The sequence below is a fragment of the Cetorhinus maximus genome, chromosome 5, assembly GCF_964194155.1.
Source record: "Cetorhinus maximus chromosome 5, sCetMax3.hap1.1, whole genome shotgun sequence".
NCBI lineage: Eukaryota > Metazoa > Chordata > Chondrichthyes > Lamniformes > Cetorhinidae > Cetorhinus > Cetorhinus maximus.
The window spans coordinates 79,560,721-79,580,647 of record NC_135883.1 but is presented as its reverse complement, the minus strand read 5'-3'; the positions used below and the strand labels follow the sequence as shown (position 1 = coordinate 79,580,647).

At 38.2% G+C, this 19,927-nt stretch overlaps 1 protein-coding gene across 3 annotated transcripts in view; it reads right to left on the bottom strand.

Annotated features, from left to right (window-relative positions):
- Positions 1 to 19,927, bottom strand: part of med23 (mediator complex subunit 23) — a 100,577-nt gene that overhangs the window by 62,038 nt on the left and 18,612 nt on the right. For 2 of the 3 annotated variants that reach the window (XM_078542087.1, XM_078542088.1), the window contains exons 10-18: positions 15,409 to 15,504; positions 13,980 to 14,180; positions 11,484 to 11,627; positions 11,240 to 11,385; positions 10,441 to 10,686; positions 9,684 to 9,826; positions 4,345 to 4,519; positions 2,211 to 2,374; positions 777 to 901 (exon numbers count right to left, since the gene is read on the bottom strand). In XM_078542087.1, coding sequence (XP_078398213.1) covers positions 777 to 901; positions 2,211 to 2,374; positions 4,345 to 4,519; positions 9,684 to 9,826; positions 10,441 to 10,686; positions 11,240 to 11,385; positions 11,484 to 11,627; positions 13,980 to 14,180; positions 15,409 to 15,504 — 1,440 coding nt within the window. Of the gene's footprint in view, positions 1 to 776; positions 902 to 2,210; positions 2,375 to 4,344; positions 4,520 to 9,683; positions 9,827 to 10,440; positions 10,687 to 11,239; positions 11,386 to 11,483; positions 11,628 to 13,979; positions 14,181 to 14,901; positions 14,920 to 15,408; positions 15,505 to 19,927 lie in introns of all 3 variants that reach the window. The other variant, XM_078542086.1, reaches the window with a different exon arrangement.

Genomic DNA, 19,927 nt, shown 5'->3' with positions numbered 1-19,927 from the left:
GGAAAAGTAAACATTTTAAATCTTTCTTTATACTAAGGCCAAAAAATGAGACAAATATTGGCATTAGGAAAAATGAGACAATTAACCAAGTTGGTGCTCATATCCTTTTGTTTATTTCGCTACGGGGAAGGGTCTTGCTCAAAATTTACTGAAAAAACATTAACATTTCAAAACCTTTGTATTGGAATAGACTTATGTCATTAATTTACTGATGATTAAGATAGTTTATTGCAATTTACTATTTATTCTTGTTTGTGTGTTAATTTTACATCTTATAAATGCAAATAATTCCCTTTTAATCTGAGACCTATGGTCTGATGACATGGTGTTCTATGCCAGTTTGGAGAGATCTGAACCAAATAGTGGCTTGGTCGTATTATTTCTGGTACCCATGTCAGTAGTAAAATGAAACATTGTTCATCCAGCAGTACTACTGTAGACAAGTAGTGCAGGCTTGCATTTAGCAGCTGCCTTTAATAGAAAGCATGATAAAGAGGACTGAGAAATTGCCAAATTTGGATCTATCCTGAAAGAATGGCACTGGAACTCATTGGAATATAGTTGGTGCACAACAGAAGATCGGTGAAATGATGAATTGCAGAACAGGGCAATAAAAAGTGGAAAGATACATTAATATTGGCCTAACATGGCTAAAGAAACAGCATATTCAGGTTAAGATTTCTGTTGCTGGAGACCACCACCTCAGTGCTTTTTATGTATAAGTGCTTTAATATTCACCACCAGGTTAACTGAAAACACAACAAAACTTATCTTACTTGTAATGGAGCTGGGAAACAGCTGAGAGTGTGTGAAGCCCAATTGTGAGGGGTGAAAACCATGATAGTCTGTAGAATGTCTTTACACCAGGTACCTTGTATAGATTCTGAGCCTGTAAAAAAGTCTACATTTTTTTTTAAAAGACAAGATAAACATTAGAGGATAATGCAAGTGTAGCATTGTAGGGTGCAGTGGTTATGTCATGTAAGAACATAAGAAATCAGGACAGTAAACCATATTGCCCCTTGAACCTGTTCTACCATTCAAAATGATCATGTCACCTTCTGCCTCAATTCTATTTTTCTGCCCGCTCCTCATATCCTTTGATTTCCTGATATATCAAAAATCTGTCTCAGTCCTAAATATACTCTATAATGGAGCATTCACGACCTTTTGCAATAGCAATTCCAAAGATTCACAACCTTCTCAGTCTCCTCATCTCAGTTTGAATTGATCAACCCCTTATCCTGAGACTGTGCCCCTTGTTCTAGATTTCCCAGCCAGGGGAGCAACCTCTAGTTCCTTTCAGAATCTTGCATGTTTCAATAAGATCGCCTCTCATTCTTTTAAACTCCAGAGTGCATAAACGCTCTTCCCTGGAACAAATCTAGTGAACCTTTGGTGTACTGCCTCCAAAGAATGTATATCCTTCCTAAACATGGAGACCAAAAATGCATAGAGTACTCCAGGTGCGGTCACATCAAAGCCCTATACACAGCTGAAGCAAGACTTCCTTATTCTTGTATTCCAATCCCCTTGCAATAAAAGGTCAACATACCATTTGCCTTCCTAATTGTTTGCTGTACCTGCATACTGACTTGGTATTCCAAGTGTGCCCAAGTCTCTCTAGAAGTCAATATTTAGAAGTTAGTTGGTACTTTGAGTTGGTACTGGATTAGCAATCCAGAAGTCATGACTACAACCTTACTGTAGTAGTTATGGGCACAAGTTCAAATTCCACTATTGTGAAACTGAATTCAATACATCTCAATTTGGGCACTTGCACCAGGAAAAAAAGCTTCTGCCATAATGCCATAAAATCTTAATTAGTTCATTAATGTTCCTCAGTGAACATTATCTGACAACCCTATCAAATCTGATCTATACTGGAGTCCCACACCAGGTGTCTGACTCTTAATTCCCTCTGAAATGGTCTTGCAAACTTCTATTACTTAATAAAACACCATCACTACAAACCAATGATTCAAGAAGGCCCACCACAATCTCACGGCATCTAGTAATGAGCAAAACAATACAATCTTGTCAGTGTTGCTCACATCTCAAGAACAAATGTAAAAAGAATTCCAGAAACAAGGCAATACATTAGTTGTTAATTGATATGATTACAGGATATTTGACTCAAAATAAACATTCTAAACATGGAGCAATTCACAATGCAGTTGTAATACAATTGAATTTTTAAATTAACTTACCAGTTACATGTGTTGCTCTAGCTAGAGTTAGGATTAGAGCTCTGTTAAGTTCCTCCGACTCAGCAGAAAGAACTGTTTTGGGGTCACTGAGAAACCGTGTGAATTGGGGCTGGACCTCTGAACTGCCCAATGCTGTGATCAGTCGGAGAGCTGTGCTTTCAACACTAAATGGTCAAAGGCAATTATTAAGTTAATAAAATTTATGGTTCCATATTCAAACTTATTCTAAAATTTAGTGACAGTGTTATTGAAAAATCCAGGAACACTAATCACATCAGGGCAAAGACCACATCAGTGATCTTAAATCTGTGTTATGGTATGTGAACTACAATCACTGGTCACCATCGTCCCCCGACGCACACGAAACTAAAAACTAGCGTTAGCCTGGCGACCTTTGTTTCTAGCTGCATTGATAATTATAGCTAACACTATACCCTTTTCAACTGTATGGTTTCAATGAGAATACTCAAGAACTGAATTAATACTGACTGCTGCAGACCAGCACCTGCTATGTTCAAATTCATCCTGGTGTACCAATCTCACCATTTGTTTGTTCTACCTTGCATCTGCAATTGCCTCCAACCCTAAATTAGTTGGCTTGTCTCAGTGGAGGCTCTAAGTCAAGTCAGGGGTTCAAGCCCCACTCCAGTATTCAGGCATCAAACCTGATATTTCCTTGCAGTACTAAAGTTGTGCTGTTTTTCCAGATGAGGTGTTTGGAGACCCGATCGACTGTTCAAGTAGATGTAAAACATTCTCTGAAGCTATTTAAAGAGCCAGGAAGCTGTCCCATTGGTCTATGCAACATCTATCCCTCTACCTAAATTACTATAAACAGATTAACAGGGCACTTGATGTTTGTGGGAACTTGCTGAGAATAAAATGGCTGCCATATTTACCACATAACAACAAATACTATTGCCTGGAGTGTCTTGGAATATCTTCCATTTTTTTTTCCAAGAATCCTCCTGATACTCTCCACTTCCTCTTCTCTCTGTTCCATTATTGAGAGTACAATCTTTGGGTGTTTCCATAATTTAAAATACATTATATATTAGTGCACTAATGTTGTAGTCATTACTGCTGTGCAAGAGTAAGTAGTGAATGTGGAGCAAACAGATTGCCTACCTAGCCTGAAATGGTTAGTCTGCTTTAAGATACAAGACAGTGCTATAAATAACTTTTCCCAACAGAAAGAAATCCCCTCAAAATATTGGGCAATATTCTAAAATAGTAGATAGGGGTCGAAGGCACCTTTCATTTAAAAGTACTTAACTAATTATAATATTTTTTCTTTAAAAACAAAAAATAATATTACTGGCAGGTTATGTACATCCTATTATTTCTAAAATGATTACCGTTATCAACACCAAGAGAATTCTTCAAAATAAAACTATTATGCATTACAAGTTTTATATAAATTCTATCTATAAACAGAATACAAATCTGGGGTGTTCCAATTATAAAGGTAATACTGAAAATTTGAAATTATATTCAAATGTTTCAATTAAATAAGGAATCCAGGGGACAAGAGAGCAAGAAAGATCTTAAACGGAGAACCTGACACTTTGTTCAGGATACTTATAAACATTTTAAGAATTGGGTAGCAGTAATCCTCTTATCTGGATTTTGTTTGTAAGGATTAATAGAGATCTTCAAGAATTATGATAAGTTTTCAGATAATGGATGGTAAAGGTTGGTCCCACTAATTGGTGAATCAGTAACAAGAGGCCATGGACTCAGAATAATCCATTGAAGAAAAAATGAGGCCAAGTTTCAAACAGTTATTTGAATTTGGAATACTTTACCACAAGCAGCCACTGAGGCAGAGATTATATCTTTTGAAAGGCAATGGAATAAGTATTTGAAAAACTGAACATTAAGAGATCTGGGAAAAGACAGTGATGCAGATTTCAGATCGCTCCAGTGAAAGAGGTAGCATTGATAAGGTTCAATATTCCAAGGCCTCCTTCTGTGCTGTAACTTCCATTGCTCAAAAGGTAACTCCAGTCCATTGAAGTCACATTTAAAAGGTTTATAAGATCACCTTTACCACACTATTGTTCCCATTTAAAGTCACACTGCATGGAAGTACCAGCCCAGTTCTATACATGAAAGATTAAAAATAGCTTACCACAGGTGAAGTTGGTTTTGATTGGTCTGTGGTACAGCTGCCAATGAATGAAGGTGGCTTAACAGTTGTACTCTGTAGTGAGGTTGGATGTGATGCATGCGATAGCTGAACATCTCCAGCAGAGTGTGTAGGATCCCCCAAGCATGCGACTTGAAAACATTTGGTAAAAGCTGGCCTAAAAGAAAAAAAACATTTAGTCCGCTTTGTATGCAAACATGAAATTCGTGTTCGCTTTTTTCAGATCTGTATTTCAAAAGAGCTAAACCACCTGCCCATAGTATATATGAGAGTATTTTTCAAGGCTACGGATGCTATTTTGGAAATTTCATTCTTTTCAATTACAAAAAGGAGATCACATAATTATAAGATGAATCTAAAAATCCATTCCTGAGAACTGCAGAGTCTTACAACAGGGAGCTGTAGTAAAAATATATTTTATAACGGTCAGCAAATATCAATTCTGGGACATTGAACAATATTAGATTTTGGGAATTTTATCAATGCCAAGCACTTTCAGTACACCTATACCTGATTTTGGAAGGATAAAACTCCTATCCCACCAATCCAATTTCTTACATTTCTAACATCAATCAATCTTGAACTACCCTATGAGTGAATTCTGCCAAATTGGATGAGATTTAAACACAAATTCTAGAAGTTCACTGTAGCATTGAGAAGAGACTATTTATATTCCAAATTGGGTTAAATATTTCATTGTTTTCCTTACTGGCAGCAGTTAGCATTTAGACATCAATCACATACAGGTTTAATGCTGCCTTTCATCTGTCTGGAACAAAGTAGTTCAACCTGACCCTTGTAGAGTAACAGCTAAGATATCAGTGTGACATTTCCAGTCTCCACACTTCTGTGATTCTGAAGAAAGGTTACAGACCTGAAACATTATTTATCTCTCCACATATGCAGGCCAGGCCTGCTGAGTATTTTCAGCATTTTCTGCTTTTTATTTTGAGTTTCTGTGTCATGCTGCATTATATTATGACCTTTCAGACAATACAATTTTGAACAAAAATAAATTGCCAAAATCATGGCTCCTTTGGCAGTATCAGCTCCAGACAGTTCCAAGAGTCAGCAAATATCTAGTTAAACATGGACATTCAAAGCCATCCTCTGTTTAAGGATAGAATGTCAACAAATGGACTATAGCATTCCAGCCAACTCGTCTCGTCTGTCTGGTTCACCATGGACAAAAGACACATTGAAACTCAATGTGTGTTAGATGAATTTGGAAGGGTCCCTCTCAACCTCCCAGTATTTTATGATGGTCCCTCATGTGAACCCAAACTGGGTAAATTTCAAAGTGCCAAATAATAACAGGGTGTTTATGGACCTGAACACCAGCCTTATTTGGAAAAGGACTTTGGACTTGTAACAGATCATATTGGTGTTGCTTGCTTTTAAAACAGCAAGAATCAACTTTGGAGTGACAGAGTCACCATCAGGCAGCCATCGAACCAGCTGCAGTCAACTAAGCAGCCAAGGTGCAATACCTTGAAAGTGCGAGGTCTCTCCACAACCTGTTGCAACTTCGAGTTCACCTGAAAATCAACCTCCTGGAAATTCAACTACAAGCCTTGCAGCTTACTGGCAAACCTCTGCCTACAAGGCCTTCACTTCAACCAAAAGCATCAGCTCATCTATGAAACTACAGGCCTGCCTCAATAGACAGACTGAGCCAATTATCCATTGTAATTGTATTTTTTTACTTCATTTGTATCTAGTCTTCGTGTGAGTGAGTGTGGGTGAGTCGAATGAGTGATTCATCACGTTTTTTAAAACCTCCGAGCAAGTGTGAAATAATAAATAACCTTTATTTTAAAACTCAAAAAAAGGTTTGCTGCTGGGATTACTTAAATTGAGACCACTCTGATGGTAAGAAAATACACACAAGGGAGGTGATGGTGTAGTGGTATTGTCGCTGCACTAGTAATCCAGAGACCCAGGGTAATGCTCTGGCCATGGTGGAATTTGAATTCAATAAAAATCTGGAATTAAAAAGTCTAACGATGAAACCATTGCTAATTGTTGTAAAAACCCATCTGGTTCACTTTAGGGAAGGAAATCTGCAGTCCTTACCTGGTCTACATGTGACTCCAGACCCACAGCAATGTGGGTCTTAAATGCCCTCTGAACAAGGGCAATTAGGGATGGGCAATAAATGCTGGCTTAGCCAACGATGCCCACATTGCCCACATCCCCTAAATGAATTTAAAAAATTCAAAAATATGCACACTGATCAAGGACAGTACGAAAACACAAAATTCTGTCTGTGACACCTGCATCTGCAGCATTTTGCTTTCATCTTGAACCCCATTTGTAAATACGTATCATATTTCCAACTATTTCCAACTGTTAAGAACTTTCACTAGGAAATGGAAACTGAACCAAAAACCAACTGTCCTGCCTGAACTCAAAGCATGGGAAATCAGCACGCCTACAGCATTTGCATGAAGTTCTCTGTCTCTGCTAGAGGGAGGGAGCTGTGCCTGATGCAAAGATTTGAATTCTTGTTCCTTGTTCAAGAGCAAGGACAACTGCAGCAATTGCAACAACTATCTTCCTGCTAAGCACTGGGGGATAAGTGTTTGCCCGCGTTGCCCTTGTCAGACTCCAAATCCTGGTTGAACACACTCCTAATCCCAGAGTAGTTTCAGAACTGGGAGATGTATAATTGACATGAACTTCATAGTCCGATGGCTGCAAGAGAAATGCTGTGAACAAAGGAGACCACTATATATGGCCTTCTTCAATCTCACCAAGGCATTTGACAATGTGAGCAGTGGTAGTCTATTTAAGCTGCTGGAGAAAATTGGCTGTTCGAAGCCGCTCAGTATGACTTTCTATGACAACGTGATGAGCAAGGTCAGCTAATATTGGAACCCTTTGAGATCTGGAGTGGGGTCAAACATGGTTGTATTCTGACACTGACATTATGGTATATCCTTCTCTTTGCTCTTGTCACATGCCTTCAGGTTTTCTACAGAGGGTGTTTACTTACATGCCAGAACTGATGGAAAGCTGTTCAGCCTTACTCACCTGAGATCTAAGGCAAAGGTACACCAAGTCCACCTCAGATTTGATCCTTGTTGAAGATGCTGCACTAACATTCCAGACCAAGGAACCCTGCAGCTGCAAATTGACAGACTCTCTCATGCCTGTAAAGAGTTTGGTTTGATCATCAGGATGACAAATGTCATGGTGTAGGACTTTGCCATACCATCATCCAACAGCATTGACAATGTGACACTGGAGGTTGTTGACAGTTTCACATATCTAGGTTGCACAATCACCAGCAATCTGCCACTTGATGCTGAAATCAACGCATGCATCGCAAAAGCTGCAGCTGTTATGAGCAAGCTGAGTAACAGAGTAGGGAACAACAGCAATCCAACTGAGAATAACAAACTGAGAGTCGACCAAGCCTGTGCCCTCAATGTACTCCTCTACAGCAGTGAGACCTGGACAACATATGCTAGGCAAAAGAGGCTGAACAGTTTCCACCTTCATTGTCTCAGATGTATCCCCGGCATCGCTAGGCTGGACAAGGTCACCAACTCAGAGGTCCTGGAATGCGCCAATTCGATCAGCATACACTCATTGCTACGTCAACGACATCTGTGTTGGCTCGGCCACGTTCATAAGAAGGATGGCAGCCATTTACCAAAGACCTTCTGTACTGTGAACTGGCCACTGGGTCATGAACTCCTGGGCGCCTACACTGCAAGGACACCTGCAACTGAGATATGAAGTTGATGACACTGACAGTGACAACTGGGAGATAGTCACTGGTGGCTGTGACCTCTGGAGGCTGACTGTTTGGAAGGGCATTGGCAGGGGCGAGCAGAAATGAAAAGCTCAGCTGGCTGAGAAGAGGGCCCAGAGAAAAGAGGCCAGCGAGGCCAGGTGGTTAAAAGTGAGGTTGAGTGTCTTGGGCCACAGGAAGATATAGATGGGATGGTCAAATGGGCAGATAAGTGGCAGATGGAATTTAACCCTGAAAAGTGAGAGGTGATATACTTTGGAAGGAGTAATTTGACGAGGAAGTATTCAATGAACGGCATGACACTAGGAAGTTCTGAGGGACAAAGGGACCTTGCCGTGTGTGTCCATAGATCTCTGAAGGCGGAGGGGCACGTTAGTGGGGTGGTGATAAAGGCATATGGGACACTTTCCTTTATCAATCGAGGCACAGATTACAAAAGTAGGGAGGTCATGTTGGAGTTGTATAGAACCTTGGTGAGGCCACAGCTGGAGTACTGTGTGCAGTTCTGGTCGCCACATTATAGGAAGGATGTGATTGACTGGAGGGGGTGCAGAGGAGATTCACCAGGATGTTGCCTGGGATGAAACATTTAAGTTATGAAGAGAAGTTGGATAGACTTGGGTTGTTTTCGTTGGAGCAGAGAAGACTGAGGGGTGACCTGATCGAGGTGTACAAGATAATGAGGGGCATGGACAGGGTGGATAGGGAGCAGCTGTTCCCCTTAATTGAAGGGTCAGTCACGAGGGGACACAAGTTCAAGGTGAGGGGCAGGAGGTTTAAGGGGGGATGTGAGGAAAAACTTTTTTACCCAGAGGGTGGTGACGGTCTGGAATGCGCTGCCTGGGAGGTTGGTGGAGGCGGGTTGCCTCACATCCTTTAAAAAGTATCTAGATGAGCACTTGGCACATCATAACATTCAAGGCTATGGGCCAAGTGCTGGTAAATGGGATTAGGTAGGTAGGTCAGGTGTTTCTCACGTGTCGGTGCAGACTCGATGGGCCGAAGGACCTCTTCTGCACTGTGTGATTCTGTGAATCGTGCACCTTCTCAGCCAATTGTCTTCCTCTGCAGCAAAAATGGCAGAGACCGGAGACTGCTGCCCGCCATGCCAGAGTGGAGCCACACCAGGCAATGCCCAACACAGAATTGACCACCAATGTCCAAACCATTGTCTTAGAAGACACAAGACTACTACCATATAGAGTGAGAGACAGAAAAGGAAAATAAAATTTCCTTCTACTGGCTTGATGTGGGAGACCAGTGATGAAACTACCGTGTGCCACCAATCCCCAGAATTTAATATTCTCAAGGTCCAAATCAAATAAGCAAGGTTTATCAGTAATGCTCAGAAATCTGACAAGTACTCCACAAGTTTGGTTCCTTTGGGTTCCTTTAGCTCTCTTGTACTCAAAATACAATTTTTAATTTTCCAACTCAAAAGCATGCAACAGTCTTCAGAAACATGTCCTTCATAAATTAAATCTGAGCTTTAGGGAAAAAAATAAATTAAGGATGTGTACTGATTCTCCACAGATGCATCCAGGAATAATACACTTACTGATAAAACCTTTAATTCCAAGAGATTCAATCTCCATATAAACTAGGAGACGACTGTAGGTTTCCACGAGAGCAGGAGCCAATGCTAGACTCGATTTAGCATGGGCTAGTTTGATCACCCTTGTAGCTATACTGTGAATGAGGCTGAAACACAGGATATTTAAATCAGTAAAAGTTCAAGCAGTACTATATAAATACAGAACAACATTAATGCACTTCGATTACTGATTATAATTATATTGCTGCAAACAGGTAATTTAGAAAGTTTCAGCTTGTAAACAAAAAGCTAATTCTAATTATGTGGCATAGTATAGAAAGGATACTCGCTATTGTGATATTACCAAAATATAATATGCAGTCTTATGACAATCTAAAACCTAAACTAATGCCATTTGAGCCAAAGAAACAGGCTTATTTGTAGCATTCAGGTCATTTAACTGTGAGCTCTGCACAGAATAAATTAATTTTTAATAGGAAAAACAAGGTACCTTTAATAGTCCCTGAGCAGGGCATTACTGCAATGCTTGGTAGTTATTTATGCTTTCACCACTAATATTTATTTGGGCCAAATGTAATGCTATAAATCAGTAATCAAATGATACAAAGTCTATTCTGAAAACTGTTCCTTCCTTTCACTATAGGGCATTTCATTATCTACTTGGCAAATGAATAATGATGATTATAGTAATAATAGAGGCTCATAAAAAAACATTATTCTGCCACAATGTGGTCCAGCAAGATTAAATTCCAGTGACTACCTCATTTTGGCATGGACGGTTAGTGAATCTAATAAGTTCATTGGTAGTGGGGTAATAGATCCCGAAGCCGTGCAGTTTGTTCCAGGAAGAGATATCCTCAAGCTTCCATTCCCATAAATTGTTTCAACCAATACTCCCATAGGTAATGTAAAACATTCAGAATTAGTAGAATATGCATTGCACAGCAAGGCAATCTTGTAATCGTTCATCTGTAGGCTTTTGTTTCTCAAACTTTGCTGTAAAAATCTGTATTGAAAATAATTAGAGTGAAGTTAATAACTTTGCTGCATTTATGATTATTAATAAAGTAAACGTTTGATATTTACTAATATTATGAGCTGCTTTTCATAAGAAATCAGTCTTTTTGTCTTCCAGGGAATTATTTCCTCTAAAGGCATTTACTTTCATTGCTCTTGCACTATGCAAACCACTTACTAGATTTTTCTCTCCAGGAATGGTGATGAAAGAAGGGGTTTATTTCTTCAGAGCATTTTAATGTTTTGGTTTTATTCACCTTTACCTTTCAAAAACGCATCTTTTAGGATACAAAGTCATAAGCACGTATTAATGGCATTGCCATACATGCAACAATGTTATGCTAGTACAGAAGAACCCACTAATTTTAATTATATTTTTTATTGACCATCACAAGCAGCACCGCCAGAGAACCTCACTTGCCTGCAATCGGAAAAAGGCACATTTCCTGCCATTTCCTATTGCACTAGCTTAAAAATCAGGTATGTTGCCCTGATCCATTCACAGACACGCCGACCCTTAAACTTTACATTTAATAGCTTACTCATGGTGGAGTTTGAGAGAGTGAGGGATGGGTATCTGCAGTTTGGAGTTATCATTTTGTGCCTTCCTGTTGAGATGGATCCAGATACAAGTCATGGCAAAAGCATGAGTAGACTGTGGTTTGCTAATGTCAGGTACAGGAATGCACTGAAAACAAAGTAAAATAAGCATATCAGAATCTGGAAACACTCTTCCTTCTTCACTAAAAAAACTGTAACAAGATGGATTTGACGTATAAATCCTACTTCTTTCTCTGGGTACAGCAGATCAAACAGCTTCATCACTGGGAGGAAATCAGCTAGTGCATTCTTCTGGATACTGCCAGAAATGAACTGCAACAAAACCCACATCAGATGGTCTCGCCCTTTTATTAGACCTCGGCCTGCCAGCTACAAGATAAAGACAACAAAGTTACAAAAGTTTTGCTTTTAGTGCTGCAGACAAATAATTTTGTGGTGGAAAGGAGGATTTCAACAACAAAAGTTTTTTTTTTTAAAAAAAAGTGAGACACACCACAAAATTCTTTGTACCAAGTGCCTGAAATGGGGGTGGACAGAGTAGGGAAGTGAGCCAATTTTAAGCAGTTTTGTGGAAAAGAGAATTTAGAAGTTGCCCTTCAATGGCAGAACACAACCGATGATCATGCAGGAAGCGGCTGAGCCACATAGAAATAACATGTCTCAAGGCTGGCATTTTGCCCATCATACATGTGACAGCAAGTCTTCACAGTATCACTCCCATGTTTAAATATCCTCCCAACAATGGGATGCCCCAGGATTGCACGTGATACTCGAACTGTGACCTATCCTTTTTAAACTTAGCACCCAAAGTATGAAACCCAGAATTAATTTGTATTTTTTCTTTCCTTTTCAATCTAACGACCAACTTTAAAGATGTAGCTGTACTCCTAGATCTCTCTGTTCTCCCCGATATTAACTAGTTTACCTTTAAGGGCAAGGGAACATATTCTGTCAATAATCATGCACTCTAATTTTCATAACATATGTTCTAAGTGATGCCCCAATGCTGTCAAAATTCCAGGCTCATTATGTTGTGATTTCTTCAAAAGAAAAATCAAGCCACTCAAGCACACCTTGTCTTTTACAAACCTAAGCTGAATGTCTCTGATCAACCCATGCCTTTAATTTTATCTTATGTTATGAACTCAAAAGTTCACTGGTAACCCAATCAATAGTTAGCTTATAATCTCCTGGTTTACCCTTTCCTTTTTTTGAACAGATATTGCTTTTTCCATACTCCAATCCTTTACCACAATTTCAGTTTTCAAAGATTTTGTGTAAAATTATAGTTAGCATAACCATCAACTCCTTTCCAACCTTCATCAGTATTTTCATAAATATTAACTTGGCACAGTAACTTTTGCAATTTTCAGCAACTAATATTTTAAATCATACATACATTTTAATATTTATCTCAAGTAGTGGTCCTTCAACACACTACTTTGACACTTATACTTTCATATTCCTTTATAAAGCTAGGCCAAATTACTTGAGAATCTCTGCCACTCCTTCGCTCTCAAATACAAAATTGTTTACGGGTCTAAATAGCCCAATTGTTGTTCAATTATTCTTTCACTTATGTGCTCATAAAGCATCGTCCTTCTTCCATATTCTTTTACCTTCTTAATGTTTTCCATCGTTTCCCTTTCACAACTTTCATGTTTCTCATTTGTTTCTCCTACATGACCTCACTATATTTACTACGTCTGCTTAAGCTTCATTTTTGTTGTAAACTTCATTTGGAATCTCATGACCTTTGTCTTTGAGTTAGAATATTTTAACTTATAAATTAAAGCATCCTGCAATTTGGATACTAAATTGGTTTGTTTCCAGTCCAACACTTTTATACCGGACTTTAAAATCTCTTTTTAATGTGAATCAAATGAGTTCTGGTCACTATTTTCCTAGCACTCAACTACCAAGAAGTCACTTACATGCCATGCTCTGATACTCAGAACTGGAGCAAAAATTACCTTCTTTCTTGTTGGACATGCAACATATTGGGTGAGATTCTAACTCATTCAGAACCCATTCACTTGCACAGGGTTAAAATTGGGCCCACTGATTAAAGGAGGTTTTCTGGGTGGATTCTAAGAAACCCTCTCCATTTTGACTACAAATGCTGGTCTTATCCTGGCCTAGAATTAGTCCCATAATTACAATTGTTATCACTGCATCTGCAAATCACACCCTCAATTTCTTTCTATTTTTCAGTGATCCATAACATACACTCAATACAACAACAGATTATTTATCATTTCTTAGGTATCTGGCACTGTATATATTACAGACCCCTGGAATTTCCTTTATTATCTCTGCCTGAGACCGCTTTGTTTTTACAAACCAGTTTTCATTCAATTACCTTTTCTATACCTATCTTGTATATTATGATAGTTCCAAATACCATATTTAAATGCCATCTTCTGTTAATAGCTTCCATGCATCTCTTCTAGGCTTGCAAACGGCAATTTCTTTACTGATTGCAAACTGTGCAGTTGAGTTTTGCTGCATTTCTTAATGAGGTTCAGAATCTGTCCACGTTATATATTTTGGTATAATTTCCCATTTGGAGCTTAAGCCTACTAATTTACAAACTACAAGGTACAAAATGTGTAAATTCAACTTATACAGTCACTGGATAATCATGGAGCAAAATCTGTGTACCAGTGTAGATTTGAAATTATATACATTTATAACTTGGCATTTGTATCCCAAACATACCTTCTGATGAAGTGATAACACCATGTGTGGGAAACTAGCAAATTGAAATAAGACAAAGAAAATGAGTTGACTCGAGAGGTGCTGCCACAATAACTGACTGGTGCCTCCATCATCAAACTTTTCTTCTGTCTCAGAGCGTTCCATTGCATAAACCACTAAATCCACAAGCTGGTCTTCCAAAACTGGACAGCGCTGTTTGTGCTGTAAAGTAGACACTTATTACAGAAATGAACATTAAATACATAAGATTGATTACTTATGCAAAAGAAACTTGACAAAGCATGAAATGCTAACCTAAACACACTGCAATGAGATATTTCAGAAAGCACCTAATTTGCATGTAGCGTAAAAAAAAGATGCCAAGCGCTGCAATGATTTCCCCTCTTCCCCAAATCTACATGTCCAGAAACTCAACTTTTGTTTTTTTTGAAGTCTCAACTTTGGCCAACAAGGAACATAACCACAAGTGTTCTGGTAGACAAATTAATAAAAAAAGATTTTTTCATATTTCTTTAGAACCTACATTCTATTACTACCTACATATAAAATTAGCATGCTTTCCATTTGCGATCATGAAACTTAAAAAATACATTGTATTTTCTTTGAAAGCATGCCTTATGAGCCCTAACAAAAGTACAGCTACTTTGAACACATCTGTTGATTCTACTTTAATATACAGTGTAACTACTTTTCACAGGTCAACAACAGAACATTTGCTCAACAACTTCTCCATGACGACTGTAAAAATCTTAGGTGCAAGAATTGCAACAATCACACATTCTGTAGCAGACAGCGACAGACACCACTGCATTCTCTACGTATACCAGCATGCAGATCTACTTTATTCTCTAAATGGCATCAGTTGCTACCAAGCAGTCAGCATCTCGTTAGTCACAATACAACAGTAAGATTGTAAACATACCTGAGCAATGTTCAAGGTCTAGAGCATTGTAGGATGGGCAGGACAAGACAGGACAGAACAAAAATAAAGGAAGAAAAAAAGAAAGACATAACAGTGACTATGAGGCCAGCCTCAGGTTGCCCCGACAGGTCAAGCCCCACAAAAACCAAAAATGTACAAGTTCTAATATTTGAGGCTGGCCTAATAGCTAAAGCAATGTAAATAAAACTCAAATCATGTATTTCTTTACATTAATTCTACAATTTTTTCCACAAGATGCTGCATTTACAATATTTTACCATTCCCATCCACAAGGCAATACAAACTAGATTTCAAAACTTTTTTTCCTATTTCAAGTAGCTCAAAAGTAAAATCCGTAATAAGATAAACTAATGCTAACTTACAATCCGACTATTTTTGCTGAACACTTGTTTGCTTATTTTGCCATAGCAACAGAAAAGAGAAAAAGAACAGTGCAGGCTATATTTAGAAGTCAAGTCCATAGTAAAATACAGTGAGATACAGTACCTGTTTATTCAGACCTAGCATGTTGCAGACCATATCCCTGGAGTAAGGCTGTTCTAAAACATATCTCAATAGAGCAGTCTGCGGGTCAAAAAGATCCTAAGAGAAATAAAACGCAGACTTGACGTTCACTTTATCTTTTTTAAGAGAGGATTTCAAAATAAATGCTCATAATACCCCACCCCAAAGAAAAACAAATGGGATTGTGAACTTGTTTGGGAAAGAAAAGCCAAGTCTCATTGTGCAGTCTGTTGAAACAGCTGTGCCCAAGTGAAAACACTGCTTGATTGACAGCTTTTCTCTTAGATCTGATTCTCAATTGCTCAATGTTTATTCACACAAGATAAAGGGGTGTCAAGTGCTTGCAGTTTCTTCTACTGGTACTGTGAAGGTCTGTTGATTGACACTTTTATAGGGCTGTAGTAAAAGCAGTTTTTTAAAATAAATTCTGAACGAATGATGGCTTCTTCAAGCTTTTCCACACATGCCAGTGTTACTACTGGGTTCGCTGGTTCTGTACAAAGTGTATACTGGATGAATGGGTATGGAAGTGCCTGAAATTGGCATGGGGGTTACAAGGAACAATGGGGGTTGGATGGAGGGGCAGAAGGCATGGAGGATATGAGGGGCCATTGGGGGTGGGTGGAGGGGTATAGGTTGGCATGCGAGGGGCTTTGGGAGTGTGCGGGTGGGGGGGGGGCGGTGACCTTTTAACCACCCACCTCAACACTCAGCAGCCCATGGCTGCCTATGCATTATTCCAGGGGCAGCAGGCCTGACTCTGGTTAACACCAGCCCCAGGAGTGAAAATTTCATCTTTGCAGGCACTATCACCAGCTGGAAATTTCCCAACTCCCGCTACCTGCCTCGAGAATGAAAATCCAGCCCTTGAAGTTTGCCAATACTGGTTTATACTGAATTTACACAGAAGCCTTTTTATATCTGCTTTGCATCAATAACTTCATTAAAGGGACCATTAAAAGGATATGATCTCATTGGTTTGGAATTGTAAAAAGCATTTCATTATATTGAATATTGCTCTCCTCACCAAACTGCCATTTATTTCCTTTAATTGTCTTCTGTGGTTTGTATGATCATGTACCTCGGGAATTCAGCAATATTTCCCCTTGATTTTTAAGAACTGCAAAATCAACTAAGTGCAACGTTTTAGCCAGTAACTAGACTTGAAACCAACTTACACATTAGTTACCAAATCTAGTATCCTAATCCTGGAATTTGATCAAAGTTCCGATTTTAATCCTGCTGATGCGGGTTTCAAAATTTGATGCAAAATTTACCAACTTTTTTTAAATGACTTGCTCATTTATGGTTCTCCCCAAAATTCATCATTTACAATACACTAGCTTGCACACTTTCCATGTTGTGTTTGGGGCACACAATCCAGGTGAGAAACCAGGATCCTTACCCTGTTTCATTTAATATCTACTTTGGAACCATTTCAGCTCCAAATCTCCAAGAAAATCAGCGTATTAAATTCTTACTCACCAACCATGTGTCTGGTCAATATACCCTCTAAGTTTCTCTCTAAAATAGTTGCTAATTCTTCAACCCAATTCTCTAGTAGGCTACTTGATGAAAGTCATGCATGTACAAGTCAATTTTCTGCAATGTTGCCCGTGGTCAAACAACGCTGAAAGGTGGAACAAGATTAAAGGGCAGGGGATATATGGACCAGAGTGTACAGGTTGCCATTTTAAAGTTATACAGCCTGCATGTATTTTCATAATATTTTTTAAATGAAATGATTGTATGTAAAATTAAATACAAAATACACTTTGATTGGGAAATGGAGAAGTACAGCTAGGTGATGCACACAAGTTTCTCTGCAATATAAACTGAGGAGCTGAGAAATGCGAAAATGATATGCAAGTGGCAACAGAAGGGTGAAATGACAGTGTGATTATTTTACATAGGCATTTTCCACTATAAATGGGAAAGATGTCAGGGGGTACATGTCGACACAGGAATTTTAATAAATACTACATAGGTTTTCCTGTGTCTAGATATTAAATTATTTATATATGCAATCTTTGTTACAGATTACTTACAATATGCACTATATTAAATCACTTTGATGATAGTATAAATCACTTGAAAACACTTGAAAAATTCAGTGAGTATATTCTATATTAAAGTAAGAAAATAAAGCCAGTAAAACACTGGCTATAAAAAGCAGTCTGCAGGGTTTCCTTGCATTAGCAAATAGGAGGAAGTAGAACTAGATTTTGAAGTAGGGTGCGTTTTTAAACAAACGAAGCTTTGAAGTACAAAAGTTTCTTCTTGCTTTAAACAGATTAAGCTACTGGCAAGACAAACAATTTCTTGCAGGACAAAGCCCGAAGTAGCATTAACTTCTTTAAAATAAAAGGGCACCACAAAACATCTAAGCCGTACTTAATCAACTTCATAACACAGGAGGCCATTTAGCCCACCAAGTCCTTGCAGACTCTTAGAGCAATCCAGTCAGCCCCATTCCCCTATTCAATCCGGATAGTCCTGCAAGTTTATTTTCCTCAAGTACCCATCCAATTTCTTTTTGAAATCATTAATCACCTCTGTTTCCACCATGCCCAGGAACCACAAATTCCAAATTGTTACTATTTGCTGTGTAAAAAATGTTCCTCCTCACATCTCCCCTGTATCTCTTGCCTTAAAACTTAAATCTCTGAGCCGTAGTCCTTATACCATCAGGTAATAGGAACAGTTTTTTTTTCCCAGTCTACCATTTTTAAACCTATCATAATCTTGTATACCCCTAATAAATCACCCCTCAATCTCCTGTGCTCCAAGAAGAATAACCCGAGATTCTCCAACCTCACCTTGCAGCTAAAACCCCTTATCCCTGGATCTATTCTGGTAAATCACCACTGCACCCTTTTAAGGGCCCTCATATCCTTTCTAAAATGTGGTGATCAGAACTGACAACACTCTAGGTGTGGCCTAAATTGTGTTGAATTATTATTTTATTGGCATAGACTGCACACTTCTACCATTTTAATAGTATTTTTAATTTAACGCTTAGCTGCTGGATGTTTTCCTCTTTAATTTCAGTGTAATATGAAGGAATGTTACCAGTGTCACAATGGCGAAAGGTATTGGATAATATGAAATCTCTGATCAAATTGGCATTTGGTTGTAGTTACATATGTAACAATGACAGCTGAGAAGAAAACTAAAAGATAGCAATAAAGCATAAAAGTTCAAAGAACTCTGAAATAAAAAGGCACAGTTCAAGCAGTAATAACATCTGAATCCAAAAATCAGACTCACTGGGTGTAGAGCATTATCTGAGACAGCTAGTAATAGGAATTTTGTTCTAAAAGTTAAAAATCCTTCTGACTTACCAGTTTTACAGCTCCACATGTTATACTGTGTCATTCACAAGTGCAAGTAGTAATTGTTTGTGACATTAATACAAGATTCAAGATCACAAGAATACAAACACAAAATTGCCTTCAGTTATTTACTGAATACTGACCAACTATAAAATATATACTGCAGCTACCAAACAGAAATGACAGCTCGTCTTACATAATTGCACACACAAATCTAATATTTCAAAATGCATTAAGTATAAATAGGGGTTTAATGAAAATGACAAGATTGAGCATAATTTACTATCCAATGTCAAATATGCAATTCAATACAACCAGCATTCTAACTTTCAAAGTCTATCTCCAAACACACAAAAATAAATCAACTTGCAGTTTAGCCTTTAGAATCATTGATGTTTTCCATTTTTGATATGCAGTCATACTTCAAAAGTATTTTTGTTTCTCTTCTTTTGTACCAAACAATTTCTACTTGTTTTTGCTTTTTAAAAACCACGTAGCATTAAGAGTTGAGTTCACAAAAGATAGAAGCACAATATAAATTAATTCAGATGATCCTTCAGTTACTCTTTACATGTGCAATGTGCAATAACTAAAAGTGGGCCCTATAAGTTAATAAGCAATTCTTGCTTGCTGCTTTAATGAAAAGTCAGGAAAAACAGAGCACATCAACTTTTGTTCATAGATGGCAGAACATTCTCCCTACCTTGATATAAATAGCCAAGTTCACATACATGTGTGAAAAATACAGATTCATAATTAACGGAGATATCCTAGCTGTAGGAATTCAGAGAAAAATGTCTAGAAACAAGTTAAAAATTTAATTTGTTGAACACCTGAAAATAAATTTGAACCAATAAAAGAAAACACCCACTTCTATTTTCAAGTCATCGTCACAAAAAGGACAAGCTACTATAAAATAGTCTATTCAGTGGCTCCATGAATCTTCAAATAAGTTACTAGGGCTCAGAATTTGCAGAGTTTTTGACAATGAACTGTCAGGGTTTGCCATTAATACCCCTCTGATCTGACTGCAGATTCAGGGTTTAGTGCAAGCGCAGATTAAAGCAGAAATCCTGAAAATGCAGTCTATCTCTCATTGCTTTGTTAGAGGCTGCATTCTGGATCTGCATATTCCACCCATTTGTTAAGAGCTGGGAATCATTGAA